At 46.1% G+C, this 19,966-nt stretch overlaps 3 protein-coding genes across 7 annotated transcripts; 1 reads left to right on the forward strand and 2 right to left on the reverse strand.

Moving 5' to 3' along the window:
• Positions 1 to 59: 59 nt before the first annotated feature.
• LOC119209250 (mucin-5B-like) lies at positions 60 to 5,482 on the reverse strand. Of its 2 annotated transcripts, none has more exons than XM_037458422.2 (5): positions 5,029 to 5,482; positions 4,180 to 4,449; positions 2,853 to 3,104; positions 2,596 to 2,762; positions 60 to 1,874 (listed from the first exon to the last, which is right to left on the reverse strand). In XM_037458422.2, the coding sequence occupies exons 1-5, from the start codon at positions 5,273 to 5,275 to the stop codon at positions 1,830 to 1,832; spliced, it is 981 nt and encodes a 326-aa protein (XP_037314319.2). In that variant the 5' UTR covers positions 5,276 to 5,482; the 3' UTR covers positions 60 to 1,829. The 2 variants fall into 2 exon arrangements, with proteins under 2 accessions (XP_037314319.2, XP_037314318.2); XM_037458421.2 differs by having other exon boundaries at positions 2,853 to 3,140; positions 5,029 to 5,467.
• A 114-nt stretch (positions 5,483 to 5,596) lies between these two features.
• LOC119209247 (importin-13-like) lies at positions 5,597 to 12,683 on the forward strand. 3 transcript variants are annotated; one of them, XR_009942443.1, is made up of 22 exons: positions 5,597 to 5,920; positions 6,513 to 6,638; positions 6,722 to 7,356; positions 7,439 to 7,579; positions 7,660 to 7,801; positions 7,922 to 8,088; positions 8,168 to 8,288; positions 8,375 to 8,522; positions 8,665 to 8,846; positions 8,914 to 8,940; positions 9,096 to 9,230; positions 9,658 to 9,804; positions 10,051 to 10,131; positions 10,299 to 10,436; positions 10,523 to 10,619; positions 10,698 to 10,750; positions 10,834 to 10,900; positions 11,427 to 11,485; positions 11,570 to 11,659; positions 11,796 to 11,977; positions 12,069 to 12,155; positions 12,277 to 12,683. XR_009942443.1 is itself a non-coding variant. In XM_037458417.2 (22 exons), the coding sequence occupies exons 1-21, from the start codon at positions 5,840 to 5,842 to the stop codon at positions 12,103 to 12,105; spliced, it is 2,856 nt and encodes a 951-aa protein (XP_037314314.2). In that variant the 5' UTR covers positions 5,597 to 5,839; the 3' UTR covers positions 12,106 to 12,147; positions 12,277 to 12,392. The 3 variants fall into 3 exon arrangements, 2 of the variants coding, with proteins under 2 accessions (XP_037314314.2, XP_037314315.2); XM_037458417.2 differs by having other exon boundaries at positions 12,069 to 12,147; positions 12,277 to 12,392; XM_037458418.2 differs by lacking the exon at positions 12,069 to 12,155 and having other exon boundaries at positions 5,600 to 5,920; positions 12,277 to 12,680.
• A 266-nt stretch (positions 12,684 to 12,949) lies between these two features.
• fzr1b (fizzy/cell division cycle 20 related 1b) lies at positions 12,950 to 18,265 on the reverse strand. Of its 2 annotated transcripts, none has more exons than XM_037458420.2 (14): positions 18,011 to 18,265; positions 17,482 to 17,667; positions 17,040 to 17,141; positions 16,890 to 16,953; positions 16,646 to 16,773; positions 16,466 to 16,548; positions 16,176 to 16,359; positions 15,979 to 16,044; positions 15,743 to 15,845; positions 15,343 to 15,524; positions 15,030 to 15,263; positions 14,389 to 14,493; positions 13,825 to 13,917; positions 12,950 to 13,246 (listed from the first exon to the last, which is right to left on the reverse strand). In XM_037458420.2, exons 2-14 carry the CDS (start codon positions 17,557 to 17,559, stop codon positions 13,205 to 13,207), a joined length of 1,464 nt encoding a protein of 487 aa, XP_037314317.1. In that variant the 5' UTR covers positions 17,560 to 17,667; positions 18,011 to 18,265; the 3' UTR covers positions 12,950 to 13,204. The 2 variants fall into 2 exon arrangements, with proteins under 2 accessions (XP_037314317.1, XP_037314316.1); XM_037458419.2 differs by having other exon boundaries at positions 17,774 to 18,265.
• Positions 18,266 to 19,966: the final 1,701 nt, after the last annotated feature.

Below are 19,966 nucleotides of genomic sequence, written 5' to 3' on the forward strand. Positions count from 1 at the left end.
CAAAAGCAATCTTTGTTTAAGGGAGCGGCTTTCTTCTAAAGCAATTGTTCAAAGTCCACATTACTTGTTGAGGCAGGTGGATTTGTATTCCCTCAAAGCTGCTAATAACCAACTGCAAAAGAAAAACCAGAGTAAGCAGTGGACTGCTGTACCATTATTTCTGATTTATTAAACGGGAAATCTTGATCTCAACTTCTTGCAAATTACATTATACATCACTTAAAAGTGAGAACTGTACACACTATGTGAAAACTGATACTGTTAAGTTCCAGCACATTTGCATGATGCTCCAGCTGATACATATACACAGAGCCTCTTCATCGTCTCCACTCAAAGTATTTGAATAAACGTCTTGTGCAGAAACAAAGAATCCTAAATATATATTTTACAGCTCATTTATCAAGAATGCATTTTACCTTCTCTTCTTAGCGTGCATTGGTGGATTCAACTTTTATTGAAAACTTAACCAAATTCAAGTTTTAAAGACCAAAATTAGACCACAATGATAAGTTCCATAACGTGCAACTGCACAACAACCCTAAGAGCCCCCTTTAAATATACCATCTTATAAGAGTCACATCACCAACAAAAACAAGGTCTCGCACCCGTAAAAACGGTGGTCTCTGCTACAACATAAACGTCTCCGTTTATAAATGCTCCAAACAACTCCAACTAGTATTAAAAGAGTTTCGGAAAATGTCCGATGGAAATTAGTGCAACAAATTGCGCGTTAGCGGTCCAAGTGTGTAACGTTAGTAAGTGTGATGATAACGAAGACCACGTGACACGAAGCAGCAGCAGCTTACGATACTCGTAACTCTCTCAGACAAACACAAAGCACCTGAATACACGAATACAATAGTACATGTTTCTTACCCCTGCCGTTTTAAACGAAAATATGAATGTAATCGGGTGTGACTTAAATATACACAACAGACGTCTTGTGTGTCTCTGAAAGGATTCCCCCTGTTTTCAGACCAAGTTAAAGGGTTCCGGGGGACATCTCAGAGACGAGGGCCTGGTTAGAATTTTAATTTCTTATTCCAGTGTTACCCTTTTTCCTGACAAAATATATCCAGATAGATAAAGTAGTTGAGGAGATAAGGGCCGATTTTTATGGGTATGCCATTTTTAAGCAGGGGTCTAAAATGTGGTCTGGTTTTCAAGATAAAGGCTGCAACAATAGTTTTCCATGTACAATTTGAAGTACGTTGACTAATACATTTGAGCAACTGGATGAGGTTTGGCTATGACTGAACCATCTTCTGTGAGTGTTTTTCCAAAAATATGGCTTTTTATCTGTACATCAAGACCTCATCTTTAAGACAACACGATCAACCTGGCAGTTTGGTGTGAAAGTACACTTTAACCATATTTGGTCACCTAAGGGATCCTTATTTATAGTCCATAATTTTAAGCATGTGGAAACTTCCCCACGTGTGTCTCTTGCTGGATAACCTGAGGGTGTCTTCCATTGCAAGGTCTTCATGCAACCGTGACCCACATTACCTCAGAAGTCCCCTAGGGGGCCCCTGTGACCATTAAAGCCATATTAGGATGCTACGCATACATGGGGAGAGAGTCAGGGTTGCAGAGACACAAACCAATAGTCTCCACTAGGCGGAAGATCTCTGGAAATTGAAAGGGAATGTGTGAAAAAAGTGCTTCTGAAACCTCGCATTTAAAAGACTTTTTGGATCCTTCTCATGGAACCAGAGATAAATATATTATTTCTTCCTATCACTGTCCCAAAACCCATCCGCATAGATGCAGCTGCAGATCCATACTGGTCTTCCTTTGGTGTCTTTGGGTGATTGAGGATCCGTCCATCAGTAGGTGAACCTGGACAGGGGCGTGTCCTCCATCAAATCATCCTGGAGAAGAGGATTATATTAATATTTTTATATATAGTGCAGTTACGAATTACTTTACAAAAGGAGAGACTATGTTTGCTTAGCTTAACAGTTTGTTACTTCTGACGTTTAATATATTATTTGCTAAACAAGTCTGATTGTGAACACATAAGAAGACGCATAAGGGATTATGAGAATAAATGTCATTTGTAACAAATGACTAATGTGATTTTTCATATTTGTGTTTTTCCCCATTAACATGTCTCCACATGGAGTCATAGATTTAAAGAGTATAAAAACGTTTCTGTTTTGTGTCTAATTAGCTACACCAATGACCTACAGAAGGAGACAGAAGAGTACAAACACACATTTTACAGTGGCAATCTTGAAGATTTTAATTTAAATGAATGTGTTTTAGTTGATGTAGGAGGTAATCATTGGTGTTTTTATACATTTGCAGTGTTACAAACTGGTTGTCTATAGCAACCAGTTGACTCCATGTTGTACTTAAAAAAAAATAAACTGCACACAATATTGAAAACGTGAAGGTAATTTATCAAGAAAAAGACGGCATAACTCTAAAAACAATTCTATTCAGTACACTATTCTAGTCCAGGTCAAGATTCCAAAACCCCAGATCCTACATTCACTAAATCACAACTATAGTCTTATAGTATAGGGAGGAGGGCGGGGGCGGGGGGGTCGTTAACCACAACCTTGCTGTATTATGTATTTATCTCACCATGGGTAGATCCTGAAGCCGGTGAAACTCCGGGTGGTTCGTCCGCTGGCGCAACTTGAGGAAGAGGATGACGAAGACGATGGCCGTGGTGACGATGAACACTGACAGCAAGCCAGCCAGCAGGGGGTCTAGAGGGGAGCTTGAGCGGTAGCTGGGGCCCTTGAGGTCTGAAGGACACACAAACGGACAATCCTGAGAAAAACAACCCACGCATTTGCGAGCTACAGAATGAATGACTCAGCCCCTCGTCGCCTTACCTTCATCTCCCACATTGAGCTCAGATGGGACCTCCGTTTGCCCTGGAGCACCCCGGCCCGGAGCGGAGGTCACGGGACGTCCCGCGGCCGTGGTCCATGATTCAGACTGTGGCTGCACGGTGGAGGCGCGAGCTGTGGAGCTCGTCTCCTGCTCCGTGTGCGCCGGCGGAGATGAAACGGCGCCGAAGGGATCCACGGTCACGATGGCCGTGGCGTCAGTAGTTGAGAGGCGCGGCGGGGGGTTGGTGCTCCCTGCGGCCGGTGCAGAGGAAAGGTCGTCTGCGGCAGCTGAACATTGATGTTGTGTCATTTCAAAACAACACGCACGGTTAATTCTTCAAAGGACACAAACACGGCAGAGTGATGCAACTCCACAAAAGCTTGTTAATAAAAGAAAAACGATCACTCCCTCTGACAATAAAACGATACCTGGAATTTTCATGCATCAAATAACTGGACAATAATGGTCCAGTTTTGCAGTGGCTGACAGACAAAATAACAGGTCTGCAGCAATGCTGGTCTCACTGACTCAGCTGCAGGTCACCAAACAAAGATATATTTTAAAAATTTAGAATATAAAACTTGATGATGAGCATGATGATTCTGTAGAATATTTACCGGCAACAATTTAGAGAATTATATTGTATTTTTAGCAACTTTTGATAAACTCAATATATATATTCAGGGTTTGACTAGAGAAGGCATGAATTCAGAAAACTTAAATCGAATATTCAGACAACTGAAAAAAAAAATCATTAGATGAATTGATAATGAAAATAATTGTCAGTGGCAGCACTGGTGAACACAGAGTTTTTTCATTCGCGAAGCAACTTAACCAGCCGTGCAATGTTTAGCTTTTCTGAAAAGAGGGCTACACGGTACCCCACGGCCACCAACAGAGCAGTGATGGCGGCAGCTGATAAGGAGACAGGAGTGGGCACAGGACGGGGTTATGTCATTTTGTGCGTCGTTTCTGTGGGGCTCAAAGAGGCGACACGGCATCAACAGAGAGAGTTATTTTTATCTGATCTATAAAAGGGAATCTCTTAGTTGAGGTTGCGACACGCACCCTGAGTCCCACAGTCAATGTCAGGGGTCGGAATATGGAACAGGCTCCCGGGGTGCTGCTGGCAGTGAGTTTGGCGGATGGCGTCCGGGTTTAAATGTGTGGCATTATTTATTTGAAGAATCCGGACAAAGTAAACAAACTGGACTGGAAAGCGAGATAAGCGCAATTATATCATTATGGCCAAGATGAGGACAGTTTTTGGAGGCTTTTAAAGAGAGGCAGCAAATAAACAATGCATGCAGGGTTTGTCTTCAATACCTGATGGTGAAGTCATGGCGACGGGTACATTTGTGTGCCGAGACGTAACCGCTGGGGTCTGCGTTACATGATGCACGGCCTTTGTCGCAGCCTCCGAGTGGGCTGTGGCTTTCGTCGTGGTGGTAGTTTCGGTTGAGGTTGTATCGGCACTGTGAGTCCACTGTGAGACCTCATTGTGCGGATCCTCTGTCAGGTCAGGAGATGCTGAGCTTCCAGCATGACTCGGGAAGGCAGCCGGAGTGAGGACGGCAGGCGAGGCACTGACCTGACCTATGGAATAAAAGGGATCTTTGCAGTGTTTTGTCTGTATAAATGTGTCTAAAATATTTGCCAAACTGCTTGATTACTCATTGCAGCTCAACAAACCCAAACCCAAAGAGCAGATAGCATGTCTCATCCGATTCATTGTTTACCTCTCAACTGTCTGCCATTGACTAATGGATAAATTAGCTAATTGTATTTCGAGTGTAATTCATTTGGTGCTCCTACATTACATTTAACTTGGTAAGAAAATGAGACAATGAAGGAGAAAGAAACGCTCATCTTCTTGAACAAAATAGTCAAAATGATCTGCTTAGTTGCGGAGACATCAACAGGATCATTTGACACACTCTAATTCACGTACATTTGCAAACAGCCTGCAGTACTGTCTGAACTTTCCAAAAAATCAATAGACATGTCGAGAGCATCATGTGGGAATCGATAACGGTTCCAACCCGCCTCAGCAGGATGTCAAGTGAAACACACTCACACACACACACACACACACACACACACACACACACACACACACACACACACACACACACACACACACACACACACACACACAGGACGATAACAATGTACCTCTTGTCAGCGATGAGCCGGTAAGCACGAGCAACACGCAAAACGCCGAATTCATTTCACGCCGCTTCTCCTCCGCGGCCTTCGCCTGCGGATCGCATAAAAACCCGGAGCAACGCGAGCTGTTCGCAGCGACTCTGCTTCCTTGTTCTGGGCTTGTTTCCGTTACGTGATTTTCACCGGGCACCTCATCAGGGCTAAAAATATCCCGAGGGAGTCGGGCAGAAGAGAAGCAGGGGTGGGGCCGCATGGCAGGCTGCTTGCGGGCGGAGGAGAGAGAGACGGCTCCACGCGATGCGCGTCACGCGTTACCGCTCTCCCCGCGAACGCGCGCTCCACTCCGCGGCTCTTTTTTTTACTCGCGTGTCCTGCAACTGCGCCTCATCCGACGCACACATTCCTTCCGAGATGCACCGGCTCAAAGTCGCGGTTGGTCCGCGGCTCCAATCAGACGCCGGTGCGTCAGAGGCGCGCGGTCGTCTGCGTCAGGAGCGCCCTCGCCGTCGGACGCACGCGAGTTGTCGCCGTGTTCGCGCTCGTCGTAGGCTCGCGCCGATGTTATTCGCGGAGATTACACGGTGATAGGCGTCGGTGCCGGCCGGGGGTAATGTGAGACAACAACTTTCCAGCCCCCCTCAGAGGTCAGCGTGTCGTCATGGCTGCGCGCACGGCCCACATGTGCACTGTGTGGACAGCTGAGTGACCCGCTGCGTCCTCGGCGTGAGAGCACCGTCTCCTCGTTTTAATCACCGCTTTTTGACATTCAGGCTTTAATTTCCGTGGGGTTTTCAACGGCAGCAGGGGAGGCATCTTCATGTTGCGCCAGATGGAGCCTCCAGCCAACCCGGGAGACAGCCCGGTGGAGTTGGAGCTAACGGTGCACAATGTGGAGTCGGTAAGTTTCAATAATCAGCCACTTCACTGAATGGTTGTTATTTAAACTAAGTGCCTAGAGGTGGAGCTTCTGTGCTACCATTCAGATGAGGAGAGGTCATTTGCATTTGTCAAAAAGAAAAGTTGCAGCAGCATGTCGCTTATTTAAATGGATATGCATTGTATTTGATACAATAACTCAAATAATGAACAAAACAATTTAAAACAGTCTGGTTGATTGTAGTTGACCAAAAGGAAGGTTGGACACACTGGACATTTTGTAACATGATACCAGCTATAAGCATATGCTGTCCTAATAATAACTAACACCATGTGCCTTGGATTACTCGCTATGACAACACATTGCGTACTCCATTCAAACCATTGGACATCCAGCATGCATGATCATCAATGCAGGTTGTTAGTGCAGCTCAGTGAACTGATTAACAACCTGTTGCACGAAACACTGATGCATTTATTGCCATTATTGTACCTGGAGAATGGGGATAAAGTGATGTTTGTGACTAGGATGTCTTTACCCTCAGATATTGCCATCGTTACCTGATATCACCAATTTACTTTAACTTTGTATCGGATCTTCTCTGCACCCCAAGGCTCTCTACCAGCTGTACTTTGACCCGGTCATGGAGCGTAAGAATGTGGCCCAGAAGTGGTTGACCGAGGCCCAGGCCTCCGCACAGGCATGGCAGTTCTGCTGGGCACTGCTTGGCCCCGACAAGGTGTGTGGCTTTGACGAGAAAACATGTTGAATATTTCCACAGCAGCTATTTCCTCCATTACAACGAGTCTGTCTCCCTTGCAGCTTCCGGAGGTTCAGTTTTTTGGCGCCAGCACCCTCCATACCAAGATCTCCCATCACTGGAGCGATCTCCCCTCAGACCAGCATGACAGCCTGAGGATGCAGCTCCTCTCCAACATCCTGCACTTCTCCTCGGGGCCCAAGATGGTGCTAACCAGGCTGTGTGTCGCCCTGGCCTCTATGGCTCTGAACTTAATTCCGCAGGTTTGGTCCCAACCAGTGGCGGACATGGTGAGAGCCTTCCAACCGCAGAAACCTGACTCTGAAGGCGCCCCTGAGGCCCCCCAGGACCCGCAGGCGCACTGCCTCGCACTGCTGGAGCTCCTCACCGTGCTTCCAGAGGAGTTCCACAGCGGCCGGCTGGCCCAAGCTCGCCGTGCCCAGCTGAAGGGGGCCCTGGTCGGAGAGTGGGCAGTGGTGTGTCCCTTGCTGCGTCAGCTGCTCCAAAGTCAGGACTCCTCCAACCAGGTGAAGGAGAAGGTGCTACGCTGCTTATCCAGCTGGGTGAGGCTGGATGTGCCGTTGGGGGAGAGTCATGAGCTGGTCCAGGACTGTTTCAGTGGTCTGTCCAACCCAGAGCTGTTCGACACGGCCGTGGAGACGATAGTCAACGCCATCTCGCAGCCTGACAGTCAAAGGTGAGAAACACGCCGCTTCAGAAATCCACGGAGAGGCCACAGTTAAGTATTCAGGCGTGTGACTCACAACCTGGTCGTGCAGGTACGTTGATGCCCTGGTGAACTTGATGCCTCTGGTGCTGGGCCTCCATGACCAGCTGAAGAGAGCGGCTCAGGATGGGGACATGGAAACCTCACACGGTATCTGTCGTATCGCCGTTGCTATGGGGGAAACACACTCCAGGTACGCACAACCGCACACAATTACCTGGCATCGGTAAAGGGAGTTGTTTCTTAAGTTTGTTAAATCTTTGTGTATGGCAGGGTTTTGTTGGAGCAGGTGGAGCATTGGCAGGAGTATCTGGCTTTGGTTAACATGATTCTTTTCTGTACTGGCTTCCCGGGGCACTATCCAGTCAGTGAGACCAGCAGCTCCCTCACACTCACCTTCTGGTACACTCTACAGGTACGGCAAAATAAGACATTTATAAGATAAATGCATGTAAACAATATACATTTTTTTCAAGTTAGGGCAACCCTAACCCTTTAGACAAACCTTCTTTCTAATAATTGCTTGCACGTTCAGGATGACATCTTGTCATTCGAGGAGGATAAGCAGGCAGTTTACCTGCAGGTCTACAGGCCCGTTTACTTCCAACTGGTAGACGTACTGCTACATAAGTCCCACTATCCCTCCGAGGAGGAGTATGCCTCCTGGTCTTCTGATGACAAGGAGCAGTTCCGAATCTATAGGTAAGACACAAAACTAAAGGAAGTTCTTCAGGAGCTCCGAAGCTGGATCTTACTCACACTTTTCTCCATGACTTGTCAGAGTCGATATTTCTGACACGCTGATGTACGTGTATGAAATGCTGGGGGCAGAGCTGCTCAGTAACCTCTATGACAGGCTGGGCAGACAGCTGATGGACCCCCAACAGTCAGCGGTCTGGCAGGTAAAGTCATTAATCAGCGTCTCCCACTCCATGCACGTCTACTATCTAACTGAACTAACTAAACAATACTATTTTCCTGCCTTCAGGACACAGAGGCTCTGTTATTTGGCTTCCAGTCCATAGCGGAGACGATAGACGTGAACTACTCCGACGTTATCCCTGGCCTTATTGGTCTCATTCCCAGAATCAACATCAGCAACGTTATGCTGGCTGACACTGTCATGTACACCATAGGTACATAACAGACACGTGACGTGTTATATATTACAACATTATTACAACCAGGATGATTAACCAACACGGATGTACATTTCTGCCGTCGGCTAACGAGCCCATTGACACTCACTATCCCTTACACGTACCTCCTGTTGGACAGGATCCTTGGCCGAGTGGCTGGCTGATCACCCGGTGATGATAGGGGGCATAATACCCATGGTGCTTCAGGGCCTTGGGAAGCCAGAGCTGTCCGTGTCCAGTGTGTCCACCCTGAAGAGGATCTGCAGAGAGTGTAGACAGGACCTCGCCCCCTACGCTCAGGATATCCTGACCATGTCACAGGTCAGACTCATTCAAAATAGATTGCCGTGATTACTGCCCTCCTATTAACACCCATGATCCTCGGCAGGATGTACTGGTTAAAGAAATCCATAAGGTGAGTAAACAGCCTTCAATATTCACCAGTTCTGTCCCGCTCAGTGAACACAAATGCACCACCAAGCGTCTCTCTGGACACATTGTGTCTGTGATGTGTTTTGTGTGTGTGTGTGTGTGTGTGCGTGTGTTTTTTTTGCGCGTGTGTGTGTGCAGAGCAGCCAGTGCATGTGGTTGATGCAGGCTCTGGGCTTCCTCCTGTCCGCCCTGCCAGTGGAGGAGATTCTGGGCCGACTTCACTCTCTCATCACCCCTCACGTCCAGCGGCTGGATACACTGGCACAGCAGGAGGTACATCCCAAAAACTCATACAACATTTACAGAACCCTACGAATACGAAAACAATACCTGGAGTGGTAGAAGTAGTTTACCATCCCTCCAATAGTACGTACTTGACTGCAATACTTCATTTTTAAGTCAAAAAGTACACTATACGAACTGCATAAAGAAAAGATCCAATGAAAGTGTGTTTTCAAATACAATTTGAGTTAAGTATCTTTTGACTGTATTATTACAGAACTAGTGCAGTGTTTTATAATAATACCAGATCAATTAGAAATGAGTGCCATTTATTTTCAGTTATTTTCCTGCAGCATCTTTGCACCTTTTGAACACAACTCCTCCAGTGAAATTGCTCTTAACTCTCACTCTCTTTCCTTCAACTGTCACCGTCTTCACGTCTACAAATCAAACCTGTGCACCTCTTCTCCCTTTCCAGCCCGATCCTACAAACAAACAGTCTATTATTCACATCCTGGGGATGCTGTCTAGTCTCTTCACTACTCTGGACATCAACAGAGAAGCAGACAGCTCAGAGGGAGCGTCCAGCCCGAGACTCACTCCTACACAAAGCATGCAGAACCCAGTGAGTTCAGCGCGAGGAAATGGCGTAACTATGGATACGGTTTGCTCCATTACCACAAGTCATACCAGCAACTGTATCTGAATGATAGCAAATAACCTCAGTCGTCTTCTAACACACCAGTAAAATAGAGGTGTGTGAATCAACCGTCAGAATTGGCTTTGTGCATGTTACTGACAATGCCAAATATTTAATGTCAAAATCAAACAAGCATACTTAAATGAAATATACACTAAAACATTTTTTTAGGTTGTTGTTGTTCTACAGCAAGTGTTCACATTGATCCAGAACGTCTTCAGCAAGTGGCTTGATGACTCAGATGTAGTTGAGGTAGGAGGGTTTTTCACTGCCTACATAAATATGTGTGTGCATGTTGATGTCTATGTGTGTGTGTTTGTGCATGAATGATTTATAGATGTATGTTTTCTGACTCACAGCCCTCTCTCTCTCTCTCTCTCTCTCTCTCTCTCTCTCTCTCTCTCTCTCTCTCTCTCCAGGCAGTGTGTGGGGTATTTGAAAAGTCAGTTCGAACCCTGCTACATGATTTCGGGCCCATGGTGGCTCAGCTGAGCGAGATGCTGGGGCAGATCTTTTGTGCTTTCCCACAAGCCTCGGCACTGGATCTGGCGCGGCAGGTACCCCCCCCACAGACCAGGGCATGAATAAAAGCATTATCACTTCAAACTGTAATCCAGACTTTAAATCTCTCTCTTTTGTTTAGATGGTTCACATCTTTGCCGGAGAGGAACATCACATCGCTAGCATTAAAAGCCTTATTGAAGTGTTGACTTCTGCCACACTCACTCTATTTCAGCAAGGTAATAAAAACCTGGAATTAATTACAATTCATTTTTTAAAATTGTTTTGCCTTATCTCATTTTATACTTATTGCGCAGGTCCACGGGATCATCCCGATATTGCAGAATCATTTATGCACCTCCATGCTCAGGTGCGTTGCACATATCAGTCCATTGTTATGCATCATTTGGAGCTCACAGGCAACTTTGCCAACTTACTTTGTGCTTCATTCAGATTCTTAAAAGGAAGCCTGATATGTACCTGTCTGACCAGTTGGATGTTAAAAGGCTGTTTTACTGCGGTGAGTATTGCCACGTACTCAAATATTATAGGCCTACTCCCATAAAAGTACTACTTTAAGCAAAATAACAAATGCCAGGTACAATAATGCTATCCACACTTTAAATGCGGCACATGAACGCAAATGTTCTCAACATCATTTCCGAGGTGTCACCGTGGACAACAGACCTGCAGCTTCTGCTCTGCTGCAGCTGCTGGTTCATCGTCTTTTTCCTGTCGCCGTCTTGCACATTTTATCACAACACTTCCATATGAACGTTTTAATTCTGTAACAGAGGTGTCTTCAAATGTACCAAAGTAGGGTACTTTTGATACAAAGCATGCTGCATGTAAAAGGAAAATATTTTTTGAAAATAAATCAAATTATGTGATTACTTGACCCCAATAGGTGGCATTCCATGCAATCTAAAAGGTTGCATTACTATTTATAAATTACTGTGTTTAACTTCAGGGTCCAAGCTCTCTTGATCATTTTTTGTTTTCCAAGATCTCAATTTTCTTTTGCTTTTCCTGGTCTATTTCTCCAGGGATTCTATCTTTGAAGTTCCCAGAAACAGCCACAGTGAAAGCTGCCACACTATTCTTTGTAAGTTGAGAAAAATAGTTGCAAGCTGTAATCATTTGTTTAAAGAAAAGCTCATTGTTCCTCTTCTTTCTTTGTACATGGCAGACCGAGCTGTTGCCTCGCTGTAAAGACATGCCCCTGCTTGGGGAGGTGTTGCAGGAGGATGGCAAGCTACTGACTGAGACCTTACTCCAGGTGAGACCATGAAAATGTTATCGTTGATTCCTCATTAAACCAGAGGACGCATTTCATCCCTAACGTTTGGTCTCATTTCAAAACCGTCACATATCTGTTTTCTGATGCAAGGCTGTGCTCGTTTTTCCTGCCTCAGGCAGTCGGGGGCGAGTCCCCTCGCAGTCTGTCGGAGCACTTCTCCGAGGTGCTGTTGAGCCTAAACAGACACTGTCCAGCTCTGCTGTCCCAGTGGCTGAAGGAAACGCTGCAGGTCCCGGGCTTCCCCTCCGCCCAGGTCTCCACAGAGCAGAAACACAACTTCCGTCAGCAGCTTCTGAGGTGATAGTCGTATACACTTTTCACAGTTATTGGAAAGCAAAACTGTGCTTTTGTTTCAAAAGCTGATGTGTTGGTAAAACTCTGCATTCAGTCAAATAACAAGAAAAACGCTGCAACAAAACCCCTGATTCAAGAACGTAGAACGACACACAGGCCTCATCGAATCACAAGTTCAGTGGTAATCGGTCGCCTCACAGTAACAGGATTCTGGGAACCGTCTGCAGTCGGCTCGGTTGTTTCTGTTTACATGATTCAACAAAACATATTTGCATCTTTTTTTTCTTCCCTTTTCTTTCCAGGGAGCAAACCCACAAGCGTCGCGTTAAGGACATTGTGAAGGAGTTTTCTCTGCTCTGTCGGGGCCTGCAGGGATCTGGATACTCTGATTACTGAGGTGGTAGCACTCCGAGGTCAAGAGAAAGTAACAAAAGAGAATCCAGGATCTTTCCATTTCAACGGTAAATGGTGCCAAATTGTGCCGATCACTTGGGCAGGCGAAGCTGGACAACAAAAACCATAACGCTTGGACGAAACCAAAGCAAAAAGACAGCTTTAGTGTACTGCTAGGATGAGTGGACCTCTGTGCAACATGTTTAGCACCAAATACCTCTGCAAGTGTCCAAGTAGGAGGAAATAAAAGGAGACACACTGTAAGACACCAATAAACAGTTCATTCTTTGCAGCTGCATGATCAACTGTGTGTCTATTCACTTATTTATTATTTCTATTCTTTTGTATGCTGTTTGAAGATATCATCACATAATCAAAATATAGAACACCCCCCCCCCCTCCCCCCCACACGCACTACCAGTCCCCCTCTTCTCCTTCTTCTTCCTTGACATTATTACCTTATATAGCTTATGACTCTCGTACATATTATACTTCCTCTAATATATATATATATATATATATATTTATATATATATATATATCACTTACACAACAGAAAAAGATGACAAGAACGACTTTAGGCAGACAATATGTCCTGACAATAGACTGCTTGTTGTTTTGTTTTTTAATCAGTGACTTCACTGTGAGGGATGGCAGTTGTTGGAAGTTGGGATTGCATCCTCAGTAGAAAAGGTGGACGTGAGCACTGTCCTATTAGTGGTTAGTGCACCGAGATGAGAGAGGACTCTCAGTGATAGTCTATAAGTGCCGCTGGTGACTCCGTGCAATTCACCCACAGCTCTGGAGGCTCCACCAGAAACCAGAAAAGTCTGTTCACTATCGTATTCTTGTGAAGAGGTTCAGCACTGACTTTGATTCCTGGAAATAAAAGGGGAAAGTCCAAACATTACAATACGTCTGATTGTGCCTGAATCCACAGCCGCCTCTGCCAGTGAGGAGGAGGATTAGGGACTTTTTTTTGTTAGGTGAAATTCCAAAACCTAAAATTAGACATAAATACAGACTTTTTAATGTTTTGATTAAATGCTCAAAACCGTTGTTTCTTCAACACAAAGCATTTCTAGAGATCTGCAATTAGACAAACGTTGAGAGCTTTCAACAAATTGTTTCGTAACTTCCAACAGTAAGGCCATCGGACCTGTGAAGGGCTGTCAATCAAAAAACTGACACTGACATTTAATAGACGTACGTCTATTAAAACCAAGTTTCTCCACAAAGGTTCAAACAAAAGCACCACTTTAAATCTGTATCAGAAATGTCGTAATTGGTTTCTTACACTTCACTCACTCAACATGAAGAAAGCGTTCTTTTTAAATGACAAGTTGACCAAAGAAATCGCAATCGACTTAAATAAAAAAGGCCGTTTAGTAAACTAACTGACTAAGTGGGGAGGGCTCCAGCTCTGTGCGGCGAGCTAATTCACGAATGCACTGTACCTTGGTGCAGCGCGTCTTACTGAAGACGTTCCAGAAGCGTAGCGTCTCGTCCCCGGCTCCTGTAACGATGGCCTCCCCGTCCGGCGACACGGCCTGGGAAGGGAGGACCAACACAGAGGAGCTGGTGACGGGGTGAACATTTCTAACTTAAAATCCTTGAATGGAGGCAGGTTCAGAGCACAGACAGGCCGAAAAGGCTGGAATTCTATGCGTGCACTGACATTGTGTGTTCTGACTGTTGGCCTGCTGCCTGTAGTACTGTCTAATGAGGGATTTACCCCGGGGGACAATAAAGTCTCAAGCTGATTTGTATTATACTGCATATTGCAGAGAAAATAATCAAAAACATCGTCGTTAACAGAACAATAAGTAGTTGACATTTGCTGGCTTTGACCAGCAGCAAGAACAACAACTTAGCCTCAAATGCATCAATAGTAAATAATCAATAACGTAAGTAATCCTTTTTGAGACAAGTTACTTATGAGTTATGTGTACATCTAGTTGGCACTCTAGTTCCGGTGTCCCTGAACCCGCTTGGCCTTTCATTCAAATCAGCAGTCTTACCAGGTACAGCACTCTGTAAGAGTGTCCAGTCAACTTGGCCACCTGTGTCAGTGATGGATACTTCCACACCAGCACCTGGTTCTGAGAGTAGCCGTGAGTGCTCACCTGTACACAAAGAGGGAGGAATCAGCTGATGAATGCAAGACATACACACGTCACATGGGAAATATATCATAAAGAAGCAAGTCTTAGAATAATTCAATGTTATGCAAAAACCAACACCCACTAGAGCCCAGTCTGACTATACAGTCGAATCAGCACTTTCTTTACTAACGAAGACTGAACATTAAACAGTAGCTTCACAGTGGATTGTTATTGCAAAGATATTGCAGTCAATCATTTGGGATTGTACATATACATGTATACAAATATTGGAAGCTAGGTGTATATTAATGGGTCAAAATAATTTAAGTGAAAATGAAATAATATGGTTGGACACCGTAACATCTAAAGTGTATTATTTGTTTTATGTAAGACATTTGTACCGTGGGGTCAGGCTGTTATTTCCCCCCCCGAGATGTGATTCCAATGTTGCGTTCCATTAATTGGCTAACAGGGATACCTTTTGTACCTTCTTTTATCCACCAGCTATTAAAAAACATTTCATTAATCACGACACGTCTATCATTCTCGATCCTCACCAGTTCGTTGGCGTGCTTGGACCACGCCAGGTTGCAGACCTGGGAGCCAGTGTCCGTGCTCTGCAGCGCCTGACCCGTCAGAGTGTTCCAGAAGCGCAGGCAGCGGTCGGCGGTGCCGCCCCCCGACGCCAGCAGCCCGTGTTGGTGGGGGGACCAGGCGATGGCCTTCACCGCCGCCAGGTGGTCGCTGTACTGCTGCACGGGGAGAAGGCTGGAGCTGTTCCACACCAGCAGCTGGGCAGGGGGGAGTTTCAACCTGTTCACGGTCCCCGGTCATGTGGCCAACCACAGATTTAAAAAAAAAAAATCTCACCTTGTTGTCGTTGCCTCCGGACGCCAAGTGCTGGTGGTCGGGGGACCATTTGAGGCCGCACACTTCTTGCCTGTGACCTTGCAGCCTCCGCTCAGCTGATGGGGAGGTCCTGACATCCCGCTGTAAGATCACCCTGTCCCGACTCCCCGATGACAGCTGCTCGCCGTTCCATGCCAGGGCACCTTGACAACACAAAGGGTGTTGGACGGAGGGTGTCACATTACATCTGCAATCCATCTGGTGTTTCTTATTTGGTAATAACATGTTTACTGGTGCAAAAAAAACGGGGGGAAAGTGGCAAAGGGCAAAATAAAATTCAAATCAATAAAGGGGGATCCTCCTTTTTGTTTGCTAAAAGGACACTTTTAAGTGATCCCACTTTTCTGCAGCTATGACTGACCTACACGTGCTGAGTGACCCTCCAGGCTGGTAAGCTTCCTCCCTCCTGCTGCGTCCCAGATCTGAACGTAACCCTTATGGGTTCCGACAGCAACAAGACTCCCCTAATAAGACCAGAGCCAAAGTCAGACACACTGTTATCTTTCCCATTATTTCTTCACTTGGAGCGGTTCATTATTTCTCGTATACTCCTCTCTTTAAATAAGCAGCAGTAAATAATCTGTTGCGGCTGCTCACCCGCTCATTCCAGCAAACTGACGTAACTGAGTCTCCATCCACGGAAAGGTCACATAACCTCGTCACCTGTTTTGGACACAAATAAGATTACACGTAAATGCGGAAAGCAGATCAGGTGCCCATTTTCTTGCTTCCCTTTTAGATTGAATCATAAAACTCAAGCTGTGTATAAACGTCTTTTAAGTCACTCCTCCGACCTGGCTGGTGCAGGCACTCCACAGGTAGACGCAGGCTCCCAGACCCACACTGAGCAAGTTGCCCGCTGACCAGTCTACCAGGTTGAGGTAGAAGTCGTCCTGCAGCTCCGGCGCATCCAGCACTTTGAAGGGGATCTTGGAGATCTTACGGGCTGGTTTGCGTGGGGAGCGGAGCAGCTTGTGGCTACGGAAACATGGAGAAGGGAACAGGGAGACATGCGCGTTACCCGACAGCGCTGTTTAAAGCACTGTGGCTGCTCGGTGTGCAGCGTGTGAGGTAAGCGCCGTACCTCTTGTTACTAAGCGGAGAAAGGGAGTAAGGGGAGACTTCGTTATCGCTATCAAAAGGTACTCTCGTAGTGTGGACAGTGTACTGCAGGGAACAAACACACAAAGCAGAATCGTATTAAGGGACTTTGTAGGTGCTATTGAGGAAATTATATTTCTGTGGGTTTTTTCATGACTCTTACCCTAAAAAGGCTGTGAGAGTCTTGAGAGCGGACAGAGGGACGCCGGTCGTCGGTGTGAGCGTCTGGCACGGTCTCTATCCCCGCCCCCAGTAACTCATTCCTCAAAAGCGCAGCATAAGCCACGGCATCTGGAGGGGTAGCAGTGGAAAATGGTGATGGAGACACACAATGGTGGAGAGAATATAGCTCAGAACCCCCCAAAAAACAACAACAGATGAGTCCTATGAGGTTAAATATGTCTGACCTTTGCTTGAATCCGAAGTGGCATCCTTTACTTTTCGGGTCTGGTTTGGGGAGCGGCAGTTCTCCTGCATAGAGAAAAGCAACAGTCCATGTCCATGTTTTGTATTCATACAAGCTGTGTTCTTGTGGCGTAGGGCAAAAGGCTGCTCACATTGGCATAGTGGAAGTTGATGCTCCAGTTGCTTCCGGCTCGGGTCGGAATGAAGCGGTCCCCTAACCTAATGCTGACGGGACTGCAAGTAGCACTTCCACACTGGGATGGAGGAAGAGAGAGCAGGGTATTTACTATTGGACATGTTTATTCTGCAGCCCTTTAAATATCGCTTAGCATTTACTTTTACGTTTACTTTTACATTTACGCGCCACACTAAATTATGTTTAGTGTATGCAAACCAATAGGTACCACACGCACACACACACACACACACACACACACACACACACACACACACACACACACACACACACACACACACACACACACACACACACACACACACACACACACACACACACACACAGGGTGCTGCAATACTGAGATGAACCAGCATCCTCCACCTGGAGCGGATTTCCCATCATTCCCTGCCCCTGACCTTTGACAGGCGGTCCTCTGTCGGCAGGTTCTGGTGGTTGATTTGCCTCAGCAGCCGTCTCTCGTACTCTTGGTCCATCTCCTCACAGACCGGCGAGCAGCAAAGGCCCCCTTTCCTGCCCTCCCCGCCCGCCCCTTTAAACCTCCGCTCCCTCACGGTGAGGAAATCCACCCTGGATTCCCATCTCTGTGCGGAAAGAAAACAAAAAAAAACAATCAGGTTGACGTAAATACACACAGGTACCGAGCCACGAGCAGCCCCTTTTTTTTCTAGGGGCCGGATGCACACGTACCGAACGGCCCGGTTAGCACGGTGTCTGTACGTGTGTGTCAGGTGCTACGGTGTACAGGGGTTTAAAGAGCCGAGTCTTCATCTGCCGTTGCTTGCTCACGTAGAAGCGGCGAGACGTCGGCGTTAAATCGCTCGACGGCTCCGCGGTGCGCTCGCGACAGCCGCGTTCGTTGTCATGGCACCGTGCATTCGCGAGCAACGCAACGGCCGGCTGACGACGAGCCGATCGCTCTCTTACCCGAACCGACGCGGAGGTTCAGGTGACCAAATCAACCGCCATCTTCGGTTGAAAGAGGAAAGAGGGCTCTGCAGCAAGGGAGGAGGGGGGGAGGCTGTCGTCGCTTTCTTCCGAACAGCGATACATCCAAATGCCCGCGACGCGACTGATGCTGTTTATGTTCGTGATGGAAAAAAAATAAAATTAAAAAATGGCGACCGAATCAGCTGTTGCAGAAACGCTCGGTTCGGATCCGCGCAGTCGACGCAGTGCGCGGCTCGGCAGCGAGGCGGCGGTACGCGCGCGCGTTGCGTTTTACCGCCGCGCGGCTGTTGCCACCAGGTGGCGCAAATGTGCCGCATAACAATTCACTCTCTATGTAACTTGTGTAAGATACTCTTGCTCACTACTCAGTTTGTTTTTTTCGCTGTGCGGAGGCGTTTTTCTGAGGCCTCACTTCATTTTCTTAGAACTCGACTCACGAATCCTGTCTTGCAAGATGAAAATATTGCTTTGTCTTTTCAAAATGGTATCTGTTCTAATGACGCCCACACATTCACTTGAACAAACAAGTGTCATCAGGAAACGTATTCCTTTTGCATGTTCAGTGTTATACTCATTGCATATGCACTGTAGTTTTGCATTTACAAATGTCCTCTGCACGTTCCTATGTTTCAAGTTGACATGATCAAACACAGTCTAAATCTCAGAGATTATGGCTCTCCTTGATCTTTGTCTTGCTCTTTTCCTTCCTCTAACTCCTCATGCTATGCGTCTCTTTCTCTCATTTGTTGGTATCCATCGCTTCAAAACAGAGAAGCTCACCTGTGACTCTTTAAAATAGCTAAAGCTCTAATTGCAGACAAGTGTATTACACATGTTTGCCAATGTGTCGAGTGAGCGTGAGTGATTTTTCCCAAACAACTAATGCATTTTAAAAACAACTTTTCACACTGATTCACATACCACATGCTTGCCTGAGGGACCCCCGCGTGAGCGTGACTTCAAAGTAGATAAATATCTCACATTTGTCCACAACAATCCTACATTTTGCACCTCTACCGACAGCACCGGAGAGCACGCTCTGCAAACGAACGGACAGGAAAAGATTGTCTCTTTGATCTGTTTTACGCGTGTAGTTTTTGTTTTGTTCTCAACCGCCAACACTGAAAGAGAGAGAGAGAGACATTGGGAAACCGGCCTGCTCCTGCCAGGGATTTATTGCGTCTGAGACTGAGAGGGGAGAGTGGAGACAAAGCATGGCATCTCTGGTGACACTGACCTTGATAATACGTTATCAGTGGAGGCCTTGTAGCAAAAAAAGCTGTGCCTTGTTGGTGCCTCTTGTCCTGTTTCAGACGTGAGGCCATTCGTAACCATACACGTTCCTTTCAGCGTCTTTTCAAGCTGCAATTTTTTTTTGTTTTAGCGTCTTTGCTTGTGTAGTTTGCATCTACACCCAACATGTGGTGTTCAGGTGTTGCAGCTGACTCAATATATGGCCGATGGTATGTTCCTATCAAAGTAGTTGAGCTGCAGTCTTTCCCCGTTACCCTTAGCAACTGCAGAGGTGCCTTAGGGAACACTAGAGGAAACTCCACGAATACAAATATGAGTGGCAGAGTTATTTTTTTATTTTACATTTTCATTATTTTGTCTAACCATTGAATCATGGTTTATCTTAAGAACGTTTGGAGGACCTGGTCTACAGTATATAAGCAGCTGCAACTCTTCCAGCTATAAGCCTACAACAGATAATGGAAGTCATCAAGTAGTGTATCAGTAACATAACCACAGACTCATTTCATACTCATTACACCCATTTTACTTGGATAGTAGATTGGATGAGCAGATTTGACTGATAACTCTGTGCTTCTTCTTCAGTGGGATTTTAAACGCAGACCACTTTCCCGTAAATGATTATTTTTAGATTGTTGTGTTGGTCCTTTTCCATCAGTATATCCGCCACTGAACTGT

Source organism: Pungitius pungitius, chromosome 15 (genome assembly GCF_949316345.1).
Source record: "Pungitius pungitius chromosome 15, fPunPun2.1, whole genome shotgun sequence".
Classification (NCBI taxonomy): domain Eukaryota; kingdom Metazoa; phylum Chordata; class Actinopteri; order Perciformes; family Gasterosteidae; genus Pungitius; species Pungitius pungitius.